This window comes from Podarcis erhardii (genome assembly GCF_964252035.2).
Source record: "Podarcis erhardii genome assembly, chromosome: 17".
NCBI lineage: Eukaryota > Metazoa > Chordata > Lepidosauria > Squamata > Lacertidae > Podarcis > Podarcis erhardii.
Genome location: NC_138515.1, coordinates 9,876,554 through 9,900,924, shown reverse-complemented (window position 1 = coordinate 9,900,924; position 24,371 = coordinate 9,876,554). Strand labels below are relative to the sequence as shown.

Here is a 24,371-nt window from a genome sequence, read left to right as displayed (position 1 = left end):
GAATCTATTCTATATTTATTAATTTCCCCCATAAATAATTCCGTTATCCCCTGGAAATTTCTCTTGTGCCTTTTGTTGTCCACTTTTTCAAATATGCTGGGCAACTTGTTTTTTTACATACAACAGCAAGTGATATTTGAAAAGTGCTTTCTGTGGATTATGACAAAGATGCATTTAAAACATATTGACTCTTAGTTTTCGTATTACGCTACTTCTAATAAAGTCTGATTCATAAATACTTTTAATTGTGATCTTATTTCTCCCATTTTCTGTTGAAAGGATTTTATTTGTTCTTTTATCCAGTCTTTATATAAATAATAAAGGTGATTGTACTAGACAGAATACTTTCCTGTACAGGCAATGGCCGATTTAGGTGTGTCCAAATTTCTCGCAATCATGTGCACATGGCGTCAAACCTCGAAGTAACCCCTAAACATTATAAAGATTTCACAAAAAGGGGCGGGAGGCAGAGGGGGCTTACAAAGTTAAGGGAGCGATCCTGAGCACAAGAAACTAGTATAAATTACCTCATCTTCTATTAAGCCAACATATAGTATGTCAGATCCAGAGTTCGTTCAGGATTCTTAGGTGGAGAGAAATGCTATCTAGGCTGGGCCCATTGTGGTGAAATGGGAAAAAAACTACAGGAGAGCCAGCTTAGCCAGCATCACCATGGGAACTGTGGCCTTCTGTTGATGCACAGAGAGTGTTTTTGGGCCCCGTAATCAGATGCAAAGGAATTGTAAGGCTGCTCACATATAGCCCATGGGTAGCATCTTGGCAATCACAAGCACAGGAATGCAAACAAACGAGATAAAGTGCACATGGTGTTCCCAGTAGTGCCTAGTGCAGCAGCCAGTCAACACGACGTGTATTCAGTTACACCAATTTCCCAGCTACAGGTACCAACCAAGCAACACAACACGACCAGGGAAGGACCAGGTCACAGAGATCACCATCACACCCTGCTTCTCAAGGCACGCACACCTGGCAAACATCCACGCAGGCTATTGTAGGCCCCCACCCACCCAAAAACATTTATACGCAGGGAGATGTGACTGGGCAGTTACCAAAAGTACCCCAGAGCCAAAAATACCCACAGCCAAAGGCTCAGCAGAAGCCACAATAGGCCAGGAAGCACATGTGTACCTTGCAACAGGCTTGCAGGCAGGCGGGGGCTGGTGATAGGATCTTCCCTGAGGATAGGCAGCAGGTGCCGCCGCCGCCTCCTCTTTGCCACAGCAAATGCTGTCTCCCCCCATCCCACTCAGGCAGCCACTGTAGCCGGCCTCTATACACACACACTGTGCATCTGATCAGAAACGTGAGGGGCAATTCCTGAGTCCCCACAACAGCCATGTCCTGGCAGATACAGAAGACACTGACAGAAGATCTCCATCTTACCACAGGTGGCAGCAATACCCCTATTCATAAGCTTTGAACACCATGTTCAGACTTCACCATTGCCTGTAACTGCATTGCCACCTCCCAGAGTGTGCACCACAGTTGAGGCCGTGTCAGCATCCTACCAAAGATCTCCAGCTTTGCAACACTCGTCTCTTGCCTGAGCCCACAGCACTGCCACTGTCGGAGGATGAGCCATCTGCCTGCCATAGCCCTGAAACCGAGCTCTTTACAAGAAGACTGGGAAGTAGGCAATGTTACACTGATCTCTAAAAAGGGATTGGACTTTCAAGGAAGGGACACAGGGGACTGAACGTCTTTTGTTGATAGGTTGCTGATGGAGATAATTGTGTGGTGATTGATGGAAGCCGGGCATAAATCTTGGTTATTGAATTTGCTCTAGAGATAAGAATGAACAGAGGGGATTAACCTCTGATGCTATGAAAAAGCTGTTTTCTACGTAGAGATGATGAAGAAGAAGAGTTTGGATTTGATATCCCGCCTTTCACTCCCTTTAAGGAGTCTCAAAGCGGCTAACATTCTCCTTTCCCTTCCTCCCCCACAACAAACACCCTGTGAGGTGAGTGGGGCTGAGAGACATCAAAGAAGTGTGACTGGCCCAAGGTCACCCAACAGCTGCATGTGGAGGAGCGGGGAATCGAACCCGGTTCACCAGATTACGAGTCCACTGCTCTTAACCACTACACCACACTGGAGAAGTCGGCTCCTGGGAACCCCGATGGGGGTGAACAACATCAACATCTTGCCCAAAAGCCACGTTAAGAGCCTGGATGGGAACGGAATCTGCAAAAGTATCCCTTTCTCTAATTATCTCTTCCTGCTGGGACTTGGGGTCAATTACCCCAGAGCTATGGAACTTTATTCCAACACATGATCGTGGCAGCAAGACTTTGATATGTGCAAAGATGGAAAGACTCATATTCACGAACAGTGGAAGGATGGTTGTTAACATTACTGGACTTAGCCAAGATGGCGAAACTGACATGCTTAATCAGAGAAAAAAGACTTCTAACACATTGGATTGAAAACCTCTTACAGATTTTTTGCACGATAAAATGAATTAATGGAATTTGGGCTTGAAGACTGAAGATAATGTTGGTTTATAGAAAGTGGTTTTGTTAGGTGTAATACTGGAATGGATGAGTTGAATAATGTTTACAAATAGTTGATAGACTAATCAGAAGTTATTTATTTTTCTTTCCTTCTTCTCCCATTGTTTCTTTTCTTTTTCTTTTATCTCCCTCCCCCTTTTGTGGTTTGTGTTTTTATATAACTTTCTAAAATCAATTAGAAAAAATAATTTTGTGGGATCTCTTTGTTTCTGAATCTGAAACTAATTTATATTTGGCCTGCTTCAGTTACTAAAATGTATTTTCAGGACACAAAAGCCAAAAAGAATGGATTACAGCTAATGAGGAATTTTGCCATAGAACTCAATAGGGCATTGATTCAATTCAGTGCTGATTCCCAAGTTGGCCTTAGCCTGAGAGGTCTCATGTTTTTAATCATGGTGTTAAAATGACCACTTTGAAACAATACAAAGCCATGTAGCCCTTAGTGCACCCTCAGATTTTTATTTTTAGCACAGCAACATATTGCTGTAAACTCCAGTTTCTTGTGGCCTTGACCTTCCCTGCACAGAACTGGCTGTCAAGTGCTTTTAAACTATTCTTTAAGATTATTGCTGCTCTTTCATTCTGAAGTACTTAAAAGTATTTCCAGAGTATTAGAAATACATATTTGTTAAAGAGTTAATGTGTGTCTAGAAGACTGATAGAGGGAAACTTCTCTTCCTCTTTTTTATAACTCAAGAACTCAGGGCTATTTAATGAAGCTGATAGCGGGAGAATCAAGACAGACAAAAGGAAGTAATACTTCACTCGGTGCATGTTAATTTAACATGCAACCCTGAACCCTGAAAATGCCCCATATTAGTTATTCATTTGGGTTTCTACTCCTGCCTTTTTAAAAAAACCTCTCCTGTCACAGGTCAGGCGCTAGATTCTATGAGGCTCTGAAAGTAAGCAAATCTTTTGAATTGGAGGAAGTAAGAGGTCTATTCTCAACTGCTAAGCTGGATTCTTCTTTTGCCCCACCAAACTTTATCAAATCTGAGGTCAATTTGTAGGATTGTCTATCTATTTATCTACCAGGACTTCACCATAAGCAGCAACCTTCATCAGCACGGAGTTGGACAGGCTTCTTGGCAAGGCAGCTACAGTGATGGCTCATCACTCCAAAAGGGAGAATGTAATGCTAACGGCCAATAGCAAGATGAAGGTCTACCAGGCTTGTGTGTTGAGCACACTGCTTTCTGGTAGTGAGACATGGGCAACTTACGCCCACCAGGAGCAACACCTCAGCGCTTTCCACATGAACTGCATCGGGAAGATTTTGGGTGTCACCTGGCAAGACAGACTCAAACAAAGATATGCTCTCCCAAGCCCACATTTCCATCATGTCTGCACTCCTGTCTCAGTAACATCAGGCAGCTAATTGCTTGGAGTTAATTAGATTGGCTGCATGTATAATTGCTTTTACAGAATTAAGGCCTAGCGTTTTACTCTCTACCTTTCTGGATGGCTGCTGTAAGAAATTACCTTTGGAACAGCATTTCTGTGTCTTTGTAAAATGGTTATAGATGACATTGTTCACCACATTACTCAATGTCCTCTGTAGAAAGATCCTTGTGAAAACTATCTGTCTTAGTTTAGCTGCTGGGATTTTTTTGTTACCTCAAGTAAGTTTGTGTGCTTTTTGCTGTAGGAAAATAAAAATTAAGTTACCATGTGTGTTTCTTTATTTGAGTTGGCTGCCAGGAAATTAAGAAACACATTTGTGACTCAACTCTGAATGTCTTTTTTTCTTTGTTATGGCTTAGAGCTAAACAAATAAAATTGTTTTTACAAACTGCAAACCAGCATGTCTGGGAAACAGCTAGATAGAATTTGGAGGCACTAAATCTGAAAATTCTTACGTGGACAAAAGGTGTGCAAACACACAATCAATGACCTGCATATGTAGTAATGCCATAGTGTGGATGCAGCCTACAAAAGAAACAAAATTGATTACAACGCTAAAAATATTTTAAAAATTCTAAATGTAAAAAATCAACAGCAGAGGAATTTTGTGCATATTGTCAAATGTAGCTCGAAATGTAGCTTCTATCCTGTACCTTTGCTTATAGCAATGGTAGTCTGGTGATTGACAGCTGCTTCTAATAGACAAACTGAAATAAACATTCATTTTTTCCAAAATGGCAGATTCTGTTTTTCATCTGGGGGAGTTGTCTTGTATTTTTAGAAATAGAAGCTAATCACTAGTGTATCTCAGTAGAGGTGACTCAATTTTACTGCTTCTTGGACTATATTTCTGAAACTAACAAAAGGCAGTAACCTAAGTCGGTTCATTTAAACGGATTAACCCTGACTAACTTCGGATTTATGCTGCAAATGTGACATTATGCTAAATTATCAGTGTTAACAGTTACATTTCTGAAATTCTGTGGAAGATGTAAGTGGCTTTTCCATTTCCTTTCAATGCAATATTGTGCAAATTTTCACAACCTTGATTGCGTAAAATAACTTGATATTGATGAGATGGCCAAACCAATGTTCAGACTGTTTACAGCAAAAACTAACAAGCACTTTGTCTGAATGCTGCTTAAACAAAGGGATGATTTTTTTCTGTGACTCTTTAGAGATGTGGTAGTGGTAGCTACTCCCCCCAATGCTTTTGAGGGTTTTTTCTGGGAGTTCATTTCGCTGCAGTACATGCAGAGTTGAGAATGGTCTTGGAAATATTGCGGGTATTACTTGAGATTTAGGAGAGGATGCATGGCAGACTAGACACCCTTGATAACACCAGTCATCTTTCTGTCAAATTGGAACAATCCTCTAGCACGAGTAAGAGATCATGATAGGCTCCTTCATTGGAATCTAGTTTGTAAATACCCTGTTTTGGTTAGTGACAGTGCTTGAGAATTTGATCTGAAATGATGTGCATCTCTCTTTGTAACCACACTTCTTTACAAGCACAAGTCAGCTGCAATGCGGCAGTGCTCGCTTGCAGCTAATGAAGTGTGCTGAGGCAGTGTCTTGTCGACTACTGCTCTTTCGATAAAATTATGAGGTCAGGATTGGGGAAGGGGAAGGGACAGCACAGCACATGAACCTGCTTAGTTTACTGCCTTCTGTAAATGTGGAGGTTGAAAAATGTCCAGTGGGGGCAGGGCAGGCAGCATCCTAAGCCATGTACAGCTAAGGTTGCTAAGGCATTGTATACTCCAGCTACATACTCAGGTTTGAAAGGTATCTTAGGTGCCAAGAGAACAGGAGATACCAGAATAAATTATTCCAGGTTGCTGGGGTGGGGGGGAGAGAGCAACCACTGTGTATATATCACCCCCTCTTGAGTACAAGCAGGGCACTAAATTAAGGGAGCTTCCCAAATTTGTCCTGCCTGAGAGCAGGTAACAGGCTTAATTGGAGTGCCTACTACAGTTTATAAAAAAAATACTGTACATTAAAAAACATTTTGTGTTTAGTTTTCTATTGCCTTTTCCTTAGCTCCAGGGGGGGAATCCCCCACAAGAAAAAGGAGAATGCCTTGCATGGCACCATTGTTATTTTTCCTTTCCCCTATGACTGGAGGAAGCACTTGGAGGAGGCATAAGTTAAATTGCCAAGACTGATTTCTTCCTCTCTTCTCTCTCCCTCATTTCCTAGGAACAACCAGTCACAGGCTCCTCCCCATTGGGGAAGGTGTATTCCTGAGACAGAAATCAAACACCAAATCAGCCTCGCTTTTCTCCCCACACTTCCACTAGGGCTTGGGAACACATAGTTCAAAATGGCAGATGTTCTTCTCTGTTGAGGGCAGAGAAGGAGAAGGCAGCTGGGATGGCTTTGTTTCCCTGTCACTTCATAACTTCACAGAACCTGTGGGTGCTGCCTTGATGATGGGGCCCAGGGACTCTATAGTGGCAATCACGCATGTGCAGTTGAATAGCTAACCTTTTGTTGGACTCAAAAAGTCAGGGATGAAGGGAGTTGTAGTTCCACAACTTTGGCAGGCCCACAGGTTAGCCATTCCTGGTCTAGGGGCTGAGGCATGTGTGTTAGCCCCAATGTTGTTGACCCACTTCTTTCTGAAATGATTCATATAATGTAAAGTGTGTGTCCCCTCTCTTTTTTTAATGGATTGTTCTTTACAGGGGATTTAAAGTCAAAATGGCCTCCCAGGCTAGCAATATTGTTTTCTTTCTCCCCTGCTGTCTTAAAAAATATATATATATATATAAAATCTGCCCTTTTTGTTAAGGAATCTGATCCAAAATAAGGCACAAACCAATTCTCAGTCATGCATGGAGTTATGTTGAGTTGCAGGTTGGTTTTGCTGCAAGACACTTAATATGACTGCCTCTCTGGAAACTCAAAAATAAAGACATCTGCTTACTGGCAGAAGATCATGGGGAAAGTGTTCCACCATTGTAAAAGTAGGGTGTGGTTTCTTGGCTGAAAAAAGGAGACTGAAAAGATGATAAACTTTTAAGTTAACAATTTGGAGTATTCTGGAGCATTAGTGATGGATCAGTAGTGTGTATCTGTGGCTAATTCCATCATTCTTGTCAAATGGATTATTAAAATGCTTTTGTTACCTAGAGCTGGCATTCTTTTATTTACTTTTTGTGGGAAGGGGAGGATTGGCCCTTGGTTTTCTTATCAGATTCTCATTCATTCCTTCATTTATTATTGCTGCAGGTCTTCGAGTCAACGGGGAACTCATCACTGCTTACCCACAGGTAGTGGTGGTGCGTGTGCCAACACCATGGGTCCAAAGTGACAGTGACATTACAGTTCTTCGCCATCTGGAGAAGATGGGCTGCCGGCTCATGAATCGTCCCCAAGCCATACTTAATTGTGTCAATAAGTTCTGGACTTTCCAGGAGCTAGCTGGCCATGGTGTGCCTCTTCCAGACACCTTTTCCTATGGTAAGCCACCTAGATTAAAATAATGCTATTGTCCATAGTGACCATGTACCTGGAGCAAGTGAGATCCTTACTAAAACTCTGAATGGTTTGGAGAAATTTGAAAGAATCAAAAAAAGAATCAAAACTCTACAACTTGACTAGTGACAAATTGCCAAGTACAAATAAGAATAGAGTTGGGCCTCCTGTCCTTAAACAGGTATTAGTGTGTCCACTTCTGAAGAAGCTCCCTCTGGGCCTTGTGGTCTATAATAAGTACTGCCTGGTCATAAATACTCCATTCTTGGGTAAGGTGGTTGAGTGATAGCAGAACAGTTGCAGGAGCTCTGGAGGATTATCTGGATCTGTTTCAATCTGGATTCTGGCAGTTTTAGAACTGAGAGTGTGACCCTGTATCTAGTTCTCTATGTGAGCGACTTGTGATACCGTTGACAATGGAATCCTTCTTGACCAACCATGGGGACACTGTTTTATTGTGGTTCTGCTCCTACCTGCAGGGATGTGTCCAGGGGATAACATTGGGAGATGGGGTTTTGGCCCTGTGATCCTTGCACTGGAGTATTCTATATTGGAAGTATTCTATATTATAGAATACTATATCTCTAGTATTCTATATTGGAAGACATTTTGGGGCAAAGTTTCATCAGTACACTGATGACATGCAGCTCTGTTTCTCCATAACACCTGAGTCAGGAGAGACTGCAATATCACAGCCTCTGCCTGGGTGCAGTGGTGGACGGGGTGAAGACCAGTAAATGCATTTGAACACTGGGATTTTTAAATTTCAGCAGGTATTTTAAGTAAGTTTTGTATTTAATGGTTAATTTGAATTGATATCTAAGTGGTATGTAAACAAAATGAATGAATGAGGAATAGGCATGTTGGTTTTTTTAATTAATGCACTGCTGATAGGTACCGTTCCCCCTCTGCTTTTTTATCTTTTGTTGCTTTTACTTATGGAAGCTTAGCAACAGTATGTTCTTATAATGGTGACCATCCTAGAAACATTTTCTGCCTGATAAATATGTAGCTAAACAAACTCCTATGCATTACATCATATTTTGTGGTCCTTGTTGAGGCATAGGGCTATTAATGGGGGTTAACAACACAAGTTACCTTACTGTTCATTCTGCTTTTTCACAGCCCCTCAGCAGGCCAGCTGCTGCTTTTCTAGGTCTGGGTAGTTAGGAGTTAATGTTCAGGATGATAGATGTGTCCATCAGACTGTATTTAAGAATTCAGTCTGTGGAGGGCTAGAAATATGTTTTTCTTAGTGTGTATACAAGGACCTGGACTCAGACTTCTCTCTTCCCCTCAAGTGCCAGATGGTTAAAATGTAGGGCTGCCAAGAGAAGCAAGATGTCCTACAGCGCACGTATTCCTCTGAACAAGGAAAATGCAGAGCTGATTCTGGCTTGTTCTGCTAGCTTCTAATCAGGTTTTTAGTGCCTGTGCCTCTAAGCCTTGTTTTCCCATTTACTACCCTGCTGACACCTAATTTTCCTCCTATGATTCCATAGCTCTTCTGTTACAGGGAGAAGGATGCATTAATTGAAGGATGGGAGGCAGTTTGTCTTATATGAACCTCTGGCATAGGCCTCTTTGGTTATGTGTCAGGTGCTTCTCTGGCCTGTGAATGGCAAATGTAGCAGGGGTTTCTTGAGAACAGCTTCCTCACAGCCAGGGTGGGGAACTTCAGGCCCGGGATGAGTGTCAAATGTGGCTCTCCAAGCTTCTTTTTCTAGACGCCGGGACTATCTAGGGCTAGGCCCCTCATCATCCATACTGTGTGCCATCCTTGCATACTTTTGCCTCCCTGGAATGCGTTCCTGAACTGTGACAGGTCTTACCTTGGTGAAGGACGGGGGGGGGGGGGGGAGTGTGCAGGTAAACTTTTGACTTTCCTGTAGCATGAGTCTAATCCACAGTACAAATCACTTTTGTTTGGCTCACTTTTTTGGCTCTGGCCTTGCTCACTACTTGACGTGCAGCCCTTGGAAGTTTGCCCATGGGGGAATGTGGTCCCCAAGACTGAAAAAGGTTTCCCACACCCGTACTAAGCATTCAGTTTCTGGCCTGGAAAGGAGCTTGGCGCTTCAGAATACTCGTCTCTGGTTGCTTGATGAAAGAGGGAAATGAAGGGAGATAGTAGAACAAGGCTTTAAATGTTTGGTCTTCTTAGAAGGCTAGAGTTCATAAGATGGTAGCGATCTGTAGCATATTTTCAGCTGAAGAAAGAACAGGCTGTGATTTAATCCAATAACTCAGGGCTGTTACTCACTGGATATTTTATACGCAAGTACCTGAGTAAACAATGCCTGGACTTTGCACCGTGTGTGATCATCACTTTTTACGGCAAGATGCATAGAATTGGTGGCGGCGAAAAATGTGTGCACAGGGAGAATTTCCAGTCTGGGGCCTATCACAGGAAGGGGTCTTTGTCATGGCCACCAGCTAAATAGACTTCACTGGCAGGTGCAGAAGCAGAGTCTCAGAGGCATCTCTTAATATCCAGGCAGGTTCATATGGATGTAGGCAGTCCTTTGAACAACTCTGTCCCAAATGACTTAGGACTCTTAAGGTCAGAACTAGCACTTTCAGTTGGACTGGGAGGTGTACCAATAACCAGTGTAACTGGTACAGAATTGAAGTTATGTGCTCCAGTCGCCTTGCTCCCACCAGAAACCAAGCAGCAACATTCCACACCATTTGGGATTTCCGGACCGATTTAACGGTAGCCATATTTAAGGCACCACATCTGAGGAGGCCGTATCCCTGATTACCACATGCCTAATTTCAAAGGGCAGGCAATCAGAAGAAGGGCCTCGGATGAAGAATGAAGGGTTGAAGCCGGTTTGTGTGAGAGAAGACCTTCCTTCAAGAAGCAACGCCCCATGTAGGGTTTTGTAAAGAATGAGCAACACTTGAATTGTGTTCGGAAATGGAGTGGCAGGCAGTGCAGCTCTTGTAAGCTCTGATGAGATCTATAGCCAGTCCTAGTTAGTAACACAGCAGCTGTGTTGTGAGTTTACTTAAGTTTCTGGGAAATCACCAAAGGCAGCCCACATTGTATTGGTGCAGTCAAGCAGTTATTAGGGCATGGATCACTGTGGCCAAGCTGTATTTGTTGAGGAGCAGTTGCAGCTTGCCTATCAGCCCTAGTTGGTACAAGACACTGCATGCTGTGGATATCATTTGCACTTCTAATGAAATCTGAATTGATCAGTGCCCTCAGGAAGCAAATTGATAATTGAAATTCTTTCAATAAAATATAAATACTAAAAATACAAAAAAGAAGCAAATTGGATCTTTTGGGAGAAATTCATTCCCATGCAGAGCAGCTTGGACACTCCCTCACATGAGGCCTGTGATTGTTTCTACAGTACTATAATTGTAAACTTTTTAAAATTGAGGAAAGAAAAGGCATCATATGATGACGATTTGATATTAGAAAGTCACATTTTAACCAACATGTAAATTAATAGGAAATTCTATTCAGCATATGGCCAGAATAGATAACCTCTGTAGATTCTGATGTGAAAATGAACAATCTGGGTTCCAGGGTTGTCTTCTTAAATAATTGTGTTGGCCTTTGGAATATGCCTTTGCTAGAAATTGGCTGAACGCTTCACTGGCAACATGTATATTTTTTTTCCTGTCCAGGTGGTCATGAAAATTTTGCCAAAATGATTGATGAAGCAGAAGTGTTGGAGTTCCCCATGGTTGTGAAGAACACACGTGGTCATAGAGGTGAGTGAGAATCTGTGCATAATTGCTATGGAGTGCTGAATGAGGATTGTGCTTTGTCTAAAGCTTCCTGGCTATTTCGGAAAGTCTTTAAATATCCTAAACTCAGCCTTGACAAGAAGATGCAGATTTTTACAGTGATGTAGTAGTATCAACCCTTGCCTGAATAACAAACCGATGTACAGGCAATGACCAATTTAAGCATGTCCGAATGATGCGCGATCGGGCATAGCACCAAACCCAGAACTAGCCCTAAACGTCAAAAAGACATTGTGGAAATGGGCGGAACGGGCAAATGAGGTTTGCCTAGACCTTCTAACTAAGGTGGTATACCTCTCTCAACATGTGGATAAGTAGAACACCAAGTGTTTTATTTAGCTACAAAATCACATAAGTGTATTTCTGCATGTTGAATCATTTTAATAAGAGGAACAAAAATCCTTACCTTTTCTCAGCTAGCGTAAAGTATAATTTATTGATAATTTTGGTGTTAGCATTTGAATTTAGAATTTAAACTCTGTTTAAGTGATTGATTTATATTAAGCTTATCGAACAACATTTGCAACAAAGCTTTTCTAGTTTCTGATTTTATTTATTTAGAGCATTTATAAACTGCTTAATATTTTTTTAAACTCTACAATGTAATAAACAAACAGTATCATTGCAATAAAAATGCAATCTGAAGCCATTAAAACAAAGATTCAGGGTATCCCTTGAGTATAGCCTGGAGGTTAAGGTGGTCAATGACCCGTAGTCATGATGGCTGTATTTTACCTCTGTATTAGAGGCCTTATGCCTCTGAACACCAGTTGCTTCGGAAACACAAGTGGAGACTGTGTTGTTTCACTCATGTTGTGCTTGTGGCCTTCCTGTCAGCTTCTGGCTGGCCGCTGTGAAAAGAGGATGCTGGTTTGATTCAGCAGGGTTCTCAGATTATTTTCTAAAAATAAAATTACTGCATTTTGAGCAAGTATTTTAAGAAAATACTAAGACTAGAGCTATTGACTAGTAAGCAAAGATACAGTAGTTTACAAGGTGGAGGGGCGACCCCCTTCCCCCCCACCTCTCCCCCCCCCCCTTTCTTCCTAATGTAACCCTAACGTCTCAGCAAATGAAACTGACCTATGGAAAATGTAACTTGAAAAAAGAGACATTGCGCATACCTGTGTAAACCAAGAAAACTTTAATAAAAAATACAAGGGGGAAGGGTGGCGGCGAACATTCTGCAGGACTAAAATAATAGTAATTGTGTTACTATCACATATGCAGGATCATCATACAGTCTGTTTCTCCCAGTGGCCTGCTAAGTTGCATGTAATGTTAGCATGGTTTAATTAGGGTGCAATGTGCTCTTTGAAGCTAACCCTGAAGAACGCATAGGCTCCCAATAAGAAAGGTTTTGTGCATCTCTGGGAGAATGAGCTTTTTGCCAGCGAGGGGGAATGGAAACACTAGAGCAAGCAACATTTTCACACGAAACCAACCCATGAACTTAGCAGTGATTTAGGAAATAATGGTTGAAGTCCTGTTTTTGGGTGGTGGCAGGGATGTGGAATTAAGGCTAAACCCTTGTTTTGGATATCTAGACAGTAACAATCGTGGAAGCAGCAAAAAGGGGTAGCTGGGTAGACAGGGCTAATATTTATGCTTTGTGGGGCAACTCTCTGACCACACAGTCAAAGGAGCAGACAGAAGCAAGATATAATTACCGTATTTTTCGCTCTATAAGACGCACCAGACCACAAGACGCACCTAGTTTTTGGAGGAGGAAAACAAGAAAAAAATATATTCCGAATCTCAGAAGCCAGAACAGCAAGAGGGATCACTGCGCAGTGAAAGCAGCAATCCCTCTTGCTGTTCTGGCTTCTGGAATAGCTGCGCAGCCTGCATTTGCTCCATAAGACGCGCACACATTTCCCCTTACTTTTTAGGGGGGGAAAAGTGAGTCTTATAGAGCAAAAAATACGGTACTTAAATCCTGTTCCCAGGCCTGCAGAACCAGCCATGTGCATTTGACTGAGGTGATTGCAGATGAAATTCTGGTGTGGAACACCACAGGCAAATGTTTGCTACACATAAATGCATGTGCACATGCACACCCACACATATCCCAGACAGTTGTTCCAGAAAAAGCTTCAATGTATGTGAAATAAACACAGTGACAACTTAAAACAGCAGTAATTGGTGAGGAGTCGGTCTGGGCAATATCTGGCTTTCAACATTGTGATATATCACCAGCTGAACATTGTGATACACTGATAATATCATGTCTGAAATAAGGATGGAGCTGTGCAGAGGCATTGGCTGGCTTCACAGTTTTCCCCACATCGTGATTTTTGCATAGCAAACACACATCATGGTCCGCAATATATTGCCATGTCAAAAATTATGAAACTGATATGATATGGACTTTAAACCAGTTTTGGATGGTATATCAATTTAACGCCCAGCCCTAGTGAGGACACAGTGATCTAAGCATGGCTGAGTAAATCCACATCTGCAATGGGGCGTACCCAGATGAGTAGAAACAAACTTCTATATTCCAGTCCAGCTATTTCATTCTGGGTTTTCCCTTTGAAATTCCTCTGTTGGACAATGCTTATGTTTCGTGTTTCTGTTATGTGGCCTCTTGCAGGAGAATAGCTGTTTGGGGCTTCGGGGGTTGTCTGAAAGAAAGAATTTGCCTGTAAGCAAAAGTCCAAGGCCTGTGGACACAGGATTGCATAAATACAGGGATGAAATATTTCCCTAAAGTAAACATTTTAAGCAAAAGTGATTTGCTTGCCTTATCAGTTGCTAAAAGGAATGACTTATCTTCATTTCACCAGGCTCTTGTGTGTTTCGTGGCAAGTAAATAGTTTGAATAGGTCAGTTAAGGAAGAGGAAGGGCTGGAGATCAAGAATTGCATGGTGTGGTTATGGCTGTTTCAGAAGCAATGTATTGTGAAGCCTCACTGTACTGAGTGGTCCTAAGGGCTTAAGAAACTGACCGCTTGTGGGCAAGGCAGGAGCACAGATTTCTGTGAAGTGGGGCGTCACAGCTCCAGTTTCCTTTCCTGCCTTGTCGAGAGCAGTCAGCCTTTTGTTTGCTCCGCATCACCACTGCATCTGGGGCCTTAAGACTAGTTTAGGGGGCACTGCCACTTGAGGCAGCTTTCTGCATCAGTTTAGTTTTAGGCCTGGCTCAGGGTTCATTTTTCTAGGGATAAATTATTTAATAGATTTTTGTTGCATTCAGCTTACTGGTATAAACAACAAAAGAATATTTCCCATCTTAAATGATACTAAGAATTCTAATACTTCCCATGGATTTGCATTTGGCAAATAAATAAATAATTTTTATATTTTTCACTGTTGCACTAATTAGTAGCTACCAATTAATTGGGAGTGGTTCATTTTGGGTTCATCAGCTAATCATACACAGCACCTTGGAATCGGCTGTCATCTTTGGACTGTGATTGGTGCAGCCCTCTGTTTTATGTGTCTAGAGAACCCAAAACCTGTTGCAAAACGCTCTTGCAACCTAGTACTACTAGAATAGCACGGAATGGTACAGGCCAAGATTGAAGGATACTGGCAGACCTATACTGAGGGAGTTGAGAACTGGAATAAACGTTGGAAATTGTGAGTTTGCTTTAAGGTAATGTTTTGTTTTTCAAATTTTGCTATTTTTATAGCACTAAATGTGCAAAGCGCTTAACCAATTTTAATTTTATTCATACATGCACCAGTGCTGCCAGGATACTTTTTTGCAGTACTGAGATTAAGGATTATGTTTTTCATACCCTTTAGAATATGCAGAAAATTCACTGACCTCCTCCCCCTTTCACCTTCTATACTGTTTTTATGCAGGTAAAGCTGTGTTTCTGGCAAGAGACAAGCACCATTTGGCAGACTTGAGCCATCTAATTCGTCATGAGGCCCCTTATCTATTCCAAAAATATGTCCAAGAATCCCATGGCAAAGATGTTCGTGTCATCGTAGTGGGAGGTCGTGTGGTGGGCACTATGCTGCGTTGCTCAACAGACGGTAGAATGCAGAGCAATTGCTCGCTTGGTAAGAATCGAAGTGTGCTTATTCTTGGGTGGAATTGGGGCCGGCAAAGGAGAGTTTAAAATCTAATTTAAGTGGCAGCCGTTTAATGTGCAATTACAAATAATTAAGCTGTTACATTAAAAATTAGATTTTGAAATTGGAGACTTGACCAACTTTTTCAAAAGACAAGATAATGGTATTTAGAATATTACGCAGTAGGCTTCCTTCAGTTTATATGGTTTTATCTGGTCACAGATATAAAAGAATAGTGATGTGGTACATGCGAACTTACTGCCAATGAACTGTGTGACTGGAAATAGGCTGCTTTATCACTTATTTTATCTTGAAATGTTGTCTCCTTGGACCACTTTTATCTTTTCTGTGGCTGTTATATCCATGGTTACGTATCTTGGGCTTTGATTATCCCACCAAGTTTTTAAATGCCTACTTTTATTTCATTCACTCCTTTTGCTTTACCTCTCATGGAGTGAGATCTTGAACCAAATGTGAGGGCACTATCATCTGCCTGTAAAGCTATATTAATCGCGAACCACTTTCAGAAGCAGTGTGGTTAAAAGCTGGTATTCAAATACTGTTAAGCAATTCTTTTTTAAAAAATAGAATCTGTTTATCTCGCTCATCATCCCCTGCTGGATTGAAAAGTTTTTCTGTCACCTGTTTTCATAGAATTGTGGAGTTGGAAGGGACATCAAGGGTCATCTAGTCCAAACACTTCCAATGCAGGAATATCAACTAAAACATCCATGACAGATGCCCATCCATTTGTGCACTAGCTGTTGGGTTTTCTGTCATTCAGGTGGACTCCATCTTTTTGATACAGACTTCCCTAAATGTTCCCCCAAGACTTCAGTCTTATTCGTTATGGAGCCCCCGCATCTCTACCTGTTTGGTCCATGTTTTTTTTTTTTTTAAGATGTAGCCCCCAAATAGGTAGACCTTCAGTAGCCCCACCCTAAGATTTACCCTTCTCTCTTTTGCCAGGTGGCATAGGAATGATGTGCTCGCTGAGTGAACAAGGCAAGCAGCTGGCAATCCAGGTTTCCAACATCTTGGGGATGGATGTATGTGGCATCGACCTCCTCATGAAGGATGATGGCTCGTTCTACGTCTGCGAGGCCAATGCAAATGTAGGTTTCATTGCCTTTGACAAGGCTTGTAATCTAGATGTAGCTGGTATCATAGCGGACTATGCCGCTTCCCTTCTTCCCCCCGGTCGCTTGACACGACGCATGTCCTTGCTCTCTGTGGTGTCCACGGCTAGCGAGACTAGCGAGCCAGAGCTGGGCCCTCCAGCTAGCGCCACTGTCGACAATATGAGCGCCAGCTCCAGCTCTGTCGACAGCGACCCTGAAACCACAGAGAGAGAGTTGCTCACCAAGCTCCCGGGGGGTATATTCAACATGAACCAGCTAATAGCCAATGAGATTAAGCTCCTGGTGGAGTGATGCCACATGTAAATAAATATGACCAACTTTCTTGTACATTTTTTTTAAAAAAACAACAACAACAACTACTTGTAGTGCTGTATATCGGAAGCAGCTTATGGAGGTGAAGGGAGGTTTTAGTCTGGGGATCAAGATCAAAACGCATGTTCTGTGAATGCTGCTTTTTTGCTACTTATTGATTTTGCAGAACATACGTTTAGTTGATATTTTTGACAGCCAATTTCCCTTTGGTCATGCCCAGTTAAGAACCTGCATTTGTGTGGGGGAGGGGGTTGGAACCTTTGCGACATTAGGGATGCCACTGTGATTTTTAAACTCATTGCAGAGCATGTGGGTTCATTGGGAAGTGATTCAGCTTGATTTGTGCTTTCGGAACTTAGAAGTTTTAATTCTCCAAAAGCATTTGTAAACTATTGTCTGTAACCATCCCCTCACCTCATTAGCGCTCAGTCCTATTGGTTATTTTATACCCCTTGCTTTTTGTCCCATTAGGAGTTTATAGGTTAGGGCAGCCAATTTCTGTTTCTTCCAAAGGTTCTAAATATCGGCATTCCCCATCTAACATCTGTAGGATCTGTGAGAATTCGCATCCCTGACAAACAGTCTGTAATGGCCTCAGAAGTCTGGCCCTTAAAGCAATTAAACAGGGTGCAGCATTTATTAGTTCAGCATGAGCTTTTGAACCAAACCTGTGACTTCTGCCATTTCAGTATTAACAGATGGGTTTATGTCCATACATTTATATTTAAAACAAACCACTTTCTTTCGGAGAAAGATTTTAGTATGTGTGGATTTTTAAGAAATTATTTTAATTCCTGGGGTGGGGGGAGAAGGTGTGTCTAAATTTCAGTCTTGTTCATTGATGGCAGAAGTGGCATGTTTTCTTTTGCGCAAAAGGCAAAGATAAACAGCACTGTTAACTTTTGGTGTACAAAATAATGTTTAATCCGATGTGAAAAAGAATAACACTAGTTTAAAACAAATGTGCATTGACTTGTATTTGTTAGTGTTTTAGTCCTTTTTGCAAGATATATGCTATGTTAATGTTTCGTTTTTAATACATGCTCGTCCAACACTTCCTTCTCCATGCCTGCATCTTTAACAGTGGCCAAACTTGAAAATACCCATACTGTTTAACATCACCACTATTTAACAAACAAAAACTAGACACCTTTTTTTTAATCTGTTACCCTGAAAAATGTGGGAGGGGGTGTGGAGGAGGGTTGAAGTGGTTGCAAATTTCACAACCACCTTGGAGTAAACTTAACGTGTTACTATTATTAGTAACTTTTCTCTGTAGAACACATTAAAATCTAAAGTGACTTCCTTAAGAATAAATCTTGAAGATAATTAAGCAGGTTTTGGGCAACAACATAGGACACTTTGCTAGTAAGGCCCAGCCAGAATGGGAATATGATTTAAGGCCACACTTCTGTGGATCTCAGGCCCCTATGTATGTGTCTGTATTTTGCTTTGTTTTGTCATTGGTTTTTTGTCTGTCCAGTTCGTCACTCTTTTTTCCAGAATGCCTGATGATCTCCTCTCCCAACCCCTACCCAATCCTGATACTTCTGGCTGTGCATTTTCTTATTAAATTTGATAAAAGAACCAAAACAGCAGCTTTGGGTCTGTTTTAATGGCCTCACCTTCCTCCTCCTCACCCATTTCTCACTCATTTATTTTCTTTGGGGTGTGTACAACATGGAAACAATATATACAGAATCCTATTACTTTTTATAAAAAAACACCACATAGTAAAATGTTTGCAACAGGAAGATGGTTTGTGGAAAGTTTTTGGAGGGTGGGCAGCTTATGTGTACAGTGCTGCTTTTATCTGGATGCCTCAAAGGAGCCTGGCCCCTCTGCCTTCTGAGGCTCTGAGCTTCATTCCTCTGGCCCATCCTCTCCACTTGGCTGTCTAACCTTCACTCGGATCTTAAATACACACCAGTTGAGGATTACTACGCAGAGAGGCGTCAGGCGGCAATAAACAGAAAAGTGTTAACCTGCTTTCATGGAGGTTTGGTCATGCCTTGTTTGTACATTTTTTTTTTTAAAAAATATGTACTCTTCTTTTTTGTAGAATTAAATATTATTTAAATCAAGTGGAAGGTTGACTGTTGACATTAGCTGATGAAGCAAATTGAGTGCCCAGGTTGGAACAAAAGATACAAAGGTTTTCATTTAAAAAACCCCAAACACCCAGCAACTCAGGCAAAGCCCAATCTTTGACAATTTTTTTCCTGGTTGGTGGTTCTTCAACCCTTTGCCAGCTACACGTGTCTTCTAAAATACAGGTTTCTCTGATGACCCAGTTGGGTAATCTTTTTCCTTATATGTGCTTTGAAACACTGAGCATATTTCAGGAATTTGAGCAAAGAATTATCCTTCTGTTATCTGATAGAATTTTACAAATCTCTGAATCACTCACTGAAAAGAAACAAAGTGAATCCAGGAAGGAACTGGTAACTCTTTGACAGTTCTGATATGGGCTGCATTTAGTCTACATTGCTTGAGCAAAACTGGTAGTGAGAAGTCTGATTTTCACACTTATGTGTCTTTGTTCCCCACCCCAAATTCCTAGACCCAGTTTACATCAATATAAACACAGTGCAATGAAGCACACATTTCTTTCTAAAAAAAACAACAACATAAACACACAAACGAAACATGAAGAGTTTTTCAAGCTTTGATTTGTCTACTTGTCATGAGATGGTCATGGATGTATTGTGAGATTGGAGGAAATTGTGGCTAATCTGTGGGAGAAGAAAAGTTGCACTAAAATCTCACAGGAAATTGTACTTGAAAAAAAAAAAGGGTTGTAGATTCATCCTCTACCCTGCCTATCATAGCTCCACCAGGGAAATGTCATGGTAGAAGGTTTTTAAAACAACATACCTATCAGGTAAAGAAAATAAATTATGCTCTTACTAATCAGGGTGAAACTTCCACACAAGCTAATGCTACATGTCACACTTTTCTGAAGAATATTTACTTAAATACAGTAAGAGCACCAGCGTTGCTGATCATAGTTTGAAACTTTATGTTGAAATGAGCTCTTGGTAAGACAGAAGTCATAGTATCAGCATAGCCAATGACATAACACAAATGGAAGCAAAGTTGCTGGGATGTGTGGTGGTGGGTGGAGCTTGATGAATTCCATATGTTTTATTTGTATTTTTAATATGTTTGTACTTCTGTATAGCAATTTCTGCAGATAAAATGGTTACCTTCATACATTTTTGTATTGTGTAGAAATGCAGATTGTGTTTATAGCTTTGTATGTTTTCAGATCTTTAATGTCTTAATGTTTTGATAAATTTTATAAACCCTCCTCTCATTCTGGAACACTGTGATAGATCATCAGTAATAAATGATGGAAGGACAGCACACTCATGGACTACTTTTGTTCTTGTTGGGTTGCACTCACCTTTCAAACTGTGTGATCATGCTTCACTGACTTTGCCGGCAATGCCTCATGTGGATTATCTCCTAAGAAAAATGTTCTGGACCTGCGATGCTTATAAAAATTAAAAAGAACTCTACGAGAGGTGGTGCACCGGACTCTTACCAGAATCAACAAGTGGAATAAATCATTTAAACTTCTAAGAAGTCTCCCAGTTTAGAAAAGCAAAGCCCAAGTAGGTTAAATGTGTAAGGGCTTAAACATTGTAAGACGTATCAACATGTACAATTCTTTCTCATGGCTCACTCTTTTTGAGAAGGTTTATGAGCTATTTGGCTGGTGTGAGACTCACGACCCACTCCTGTTCTCTCTATGGAATTGTAGGTGCTCAGACAGGTAACCTCTGCTGCTACTGTCTCTTTTTATTTTTAATTTTTCTCTGTTCTAGGAATTCCTAAAATGCAAATTATTGTAGGATTAATAATGAAATGTTACCTTTTTCCTTTAGTTTTCTTTTATTTTTATTTTGAGTCTCCTGACCTTGGAGGGTGATTTTTGGGATGATCTGATGGTGGCTTGGACCATTGTTGGAAGTTTCCATACCCCCCTCTCATGTACCAGTTTTCAGTTGAATGTCTTTTATTTGATTAATGCACTGTCCATGTTTTAGGGTGGGAATTTGTAGTTCTTGGGGAACACTGTTCTGCTATGTAAACTTTTATATACATAGAATTCATTATGCTGATGTTTCTAACAGTTCACACTTTCTTACTGTTCTTTGCAAAACTTTTCAGGAGCCAAAAAAGTCAAACAATCCAGAGAAAAACTTCCCTTCTCCCCTTTCTGATGGCAAGAGAAAGAGCTTGTGAAAAATCCTTGAGAATGTTCCTCCCTAAACTTTTCCCCCCTGTGGTAAAACAGTAAACGCAGCAGTTTGGTGGCATCCAGTACCGACCTGTTGGCAGGTAACTTTCAGCTCTTTTGATCATCCCATGTTTGCTAACATTGCTTTCCTTTCTTCTAACACCCTAGTTTTAATATTATTACTGTCCAGAAAGAATGAGGCTTAGGAAGCATGTTGAGTTCTTCTTGTTTTTGTTTTTTGCTTTTTTTGCTAGAGCCATGTTTTAATAAACCTTTTCAGGATCCATGTGTTCAAGTAGGATCATGGCAAGGATGAGTTTAAACAACATGCACTGCTTCAGAAAGGAGTGGTGGGATGGTGTGTAATTCCATAAATTCTGCCATCTCCACCCTCCCATGTTCCTGTCTTGCTCTTCTCACTCCCTTCCCCCTCCCCCCATATACACTCTTGGCTTAAGTTTTTACAGGGCTTTGGTGCTTTCCAGGGGCACAATCAGCACAAAACTAATCGGCATCAATTAATAACAGGTATGAAAAACTAGCTGTACAAAGTTATATATAAAATTAATTTCTTATAGCAGGGCTGGGGGGGAGGAGGGTGGTTATCATCCTTTGTTAAGGCCATTTGAGGGTGACGTTTTCAGACATTTTTAGTATGTCCTGTTGAGGATGGTACTCATGTCAGTAATACTTGGTGATTCAAATGATCTCTTGATAACTTTGAAAACTATTTATTAACAGCCCGAAACTTGTATAGTGCTGCAACTGCAACGATATAGCCTATATTGAAGGTACTTTCTAATGAGGAAGAATATAATGCTTCAGATAAACACTCTTAAAATCATTTTTTTAGTGTACAAGTTGGAAATAAGTCATTTTTCAGTGTTGCTGTATTTTAACATTTTGTGTGCACACCGCCTAAAGCAAAACATTTCTTTGCCAGTTTAACCCCATAACACGTTTTGAAATTTGTTGCTTGGGACATCTTTTAAGCAGCACTAGTGCAGGATTTGCCTTTTTATGTTTTAAGATTTCACAGTTGTTGTTGCATATTGCTTTTACTGCTTCTCCTTTTCGCTTGGCATGGAAGGGTTACTCCTGAATATATTTTTGTCCTTTGATTGCTGAAAGAAATGGTTTTACCTTTTAGAGCTAGCTGAAGAGGGCACAATAATTTTGCAAACATTTTGACATATGCACCCTCTCTTGTGATTTTTGTTTTCTATGCAAACTGAGACAAAAAGTGCATGCGTGTGTACACACACACACCCATGCATGCATGCTGGTGAGGGGGCTGCTTTTGCAGTGTATTCCCTCCTGTCAATTTGCAAACACCTGGCTAATTTAAAGGAGGTGGTTGAAAGCCTCTTTCGACTTGCAAACAGACTAAGGAAAAGTTCATGCTGCAGATTGCTTCCTTTAAATTGGCTGCGCCCTTGTGAATTGATATCTTAAAGGAGGTAATCAGTTGCAGTCCCTTTGCTGAAAATAAAAGTATTCCCAATGGATTAGGAACACCTCAGGAAGCATTGTCCCTGCTCTGCCAGTATCATTCCTGGGAGGAGAGAGATCCAAGGGGGCAGGGAGAAGGATGAGAGTGGTGTTGAAGCAGTAGGAGTCTGTGGGAAGAGTGTTTGTGAACAGTGCCCAACAAAGGTTAAAACAAAGTGCTACTTTTTTCCCTTTGGGAGCCCAGGAAGGTGTTAACGTCTTCAGTAAAAGTTGTTTGGTTTTGTGGTGTTCTATGTGGCTCAGGTTGTGTGTTTCAGATCTGTAGCTACTAATATGCTATAAGAAAGAATTAAATAGCCTTCTAGGTTCTACAGTACCTGGAAATTAGTTGAGCTCAACCCAACCAACAAAGCTGCTGCACACCCCTTCCTACTGAAATGTATGGAAGTCACATGGTAGCAGCGCTAGGTGGTATTTGCCTATCCTATTTTAATCTGTCCTTTATCCAGATAGTTCCATCTGTAGGGAGGCCTTCCAGAGCCTGTTACTGAGTATCGTCTGTCCAGAACTCTTTTTGAAGGGGGTGGGTGGATATGGGGGAAAGCTTGAAATAAGCTTTGGTGCCTTAAAAGGATCCCCATTGTATGATTTTTCTGCAAGCTGAACAAGAACTTCTTCTATATACCCTTGTGCTGCAACAGAGTAATAAAACTGGTAGGTGGCAGCAGAAGAAGGAACTTATTCAGATGGCACCCGTGAACTGAGAATGCTGCCATGTGTGGAGAGATGGATTCCAAAACATTAGCTGGTGTAACGTGCAAAGATGAGAGGCAGCTTCCCTGACTTGTCAATCTGCATGGTGAGTCTGACTCTTGGTCAATTCTTATCCACAATAATGGATCTTTACACTCCACATTTCTCCTTAATCTGGAATACTGACTAAAAGCCATTATGGAGGGCTGACAGACCTGTGTGTGCTTGTCTGGATTTCATGTTACACAGTACTTTAAGAGATTGTTGCTGACTAGTTTATCACAACCTTCCCCTAGGGCATCCATTTGCTCATGTTAAAAATATGTATCACTTTCTTCCAAAAAGTACTGCTAGATTGTATTTTTATCACTTCCATTTCAAAGGCATTATCCATGTAGTATTTATACTTCTCATGTATTTCAAGGTGAAGGAAATGACTCTGTACAAATTTTGTTAAACAGAAATGGAATGTGAAATTTGACATTTGATCTCACTGTGGCCCAGATTTTCAGTTCCAAGGAATGTTCTGCATTAAAGAGCCATTGGCTCATACTTCATGTAGGCAATGCTGTGTGGAATGAGTAGTTAGAAATAGAACTCATTGGGGAAAATTGTCAGCAGCTGAGTGGAACGAGAAGCAAATATTTATGATCTCGAAACATATTAAAGTAAGATTTCTTCAACTTCCATATTTTCCCTACAGACTTTTTCCAAAACTGCCCCTTGAAACTTCATACGTTGGAAATAAATTGTAGCTGTACAAACAATTGCCATAAGAGATCTTTTACAACTACTTGCTTGTGATCGTTACTGTGCCCATTAGATCACAGTTAATCTGGAAGTTAATGTGCCACAGATTTTAACCACAATATAAACATTAATAATAAACCTATGAGACATTTCCACCAAATGTTCATGGTTTGCCATCCGAACAGCTTTGTGCAAGATAAGAAGAGTTAATGTGCAAGTGAATGGCTGCTGTGATTGCAGGAATCACTAGAATCCATGCAGTACTGCTTGTGGATAATAGGATTCTGTGGAAACAATTCATTGGTGCTGCCACATATGTGAACTTGTTCTTTGTTTGGTTAGACCAAGGTGCCCCTTGCTTCTCAATGATTTTTTGAGTGTCTGAAATATGACACTTCTGAGAAGCACAACATGAGTTTTGGGCTGCCTGTCTTATTTCGGGGGGGGGGGGTGGGTTGCATGGAAACTGGATATGCTTACAAG

General features: G+C 41.1%; 1 protein-coding gene across 1 annotated transcript in view; it reads left to right on the top strand.

Annotated features, from left to right (window-relative positions):
- RIMKLB (ribosomal modification protein rimK like family member B) overlaps positions 1-18,277 on the top strand; it is a 34,821-nt gene extending 16,544 nt beyond the window's left edge. The window contains exons 4-7 of the mRNA XM_081845419.1: positions 7,188-7,418; positions 11,079-11,165; positions 15,015-15,218; positions 16,200-18,277. Coding sequence (XP_081701545.1) covers positions 7,188-7,418; positions 11,079-11,165; positions 15,015-15,218; positions 16,200-16,663 — 986 coding nt within the window. The 3' untranslated portion in view covers positions 16,664-18,277. The remainder of the gene's footprint in view (positions 1-7,187; positions 7,419-11,078; positions 11,166-15,014; positions 15,219-16,199) is intronic.
- Positions 18,278-24,371: the final 6,094 nt, after the last annotated feature.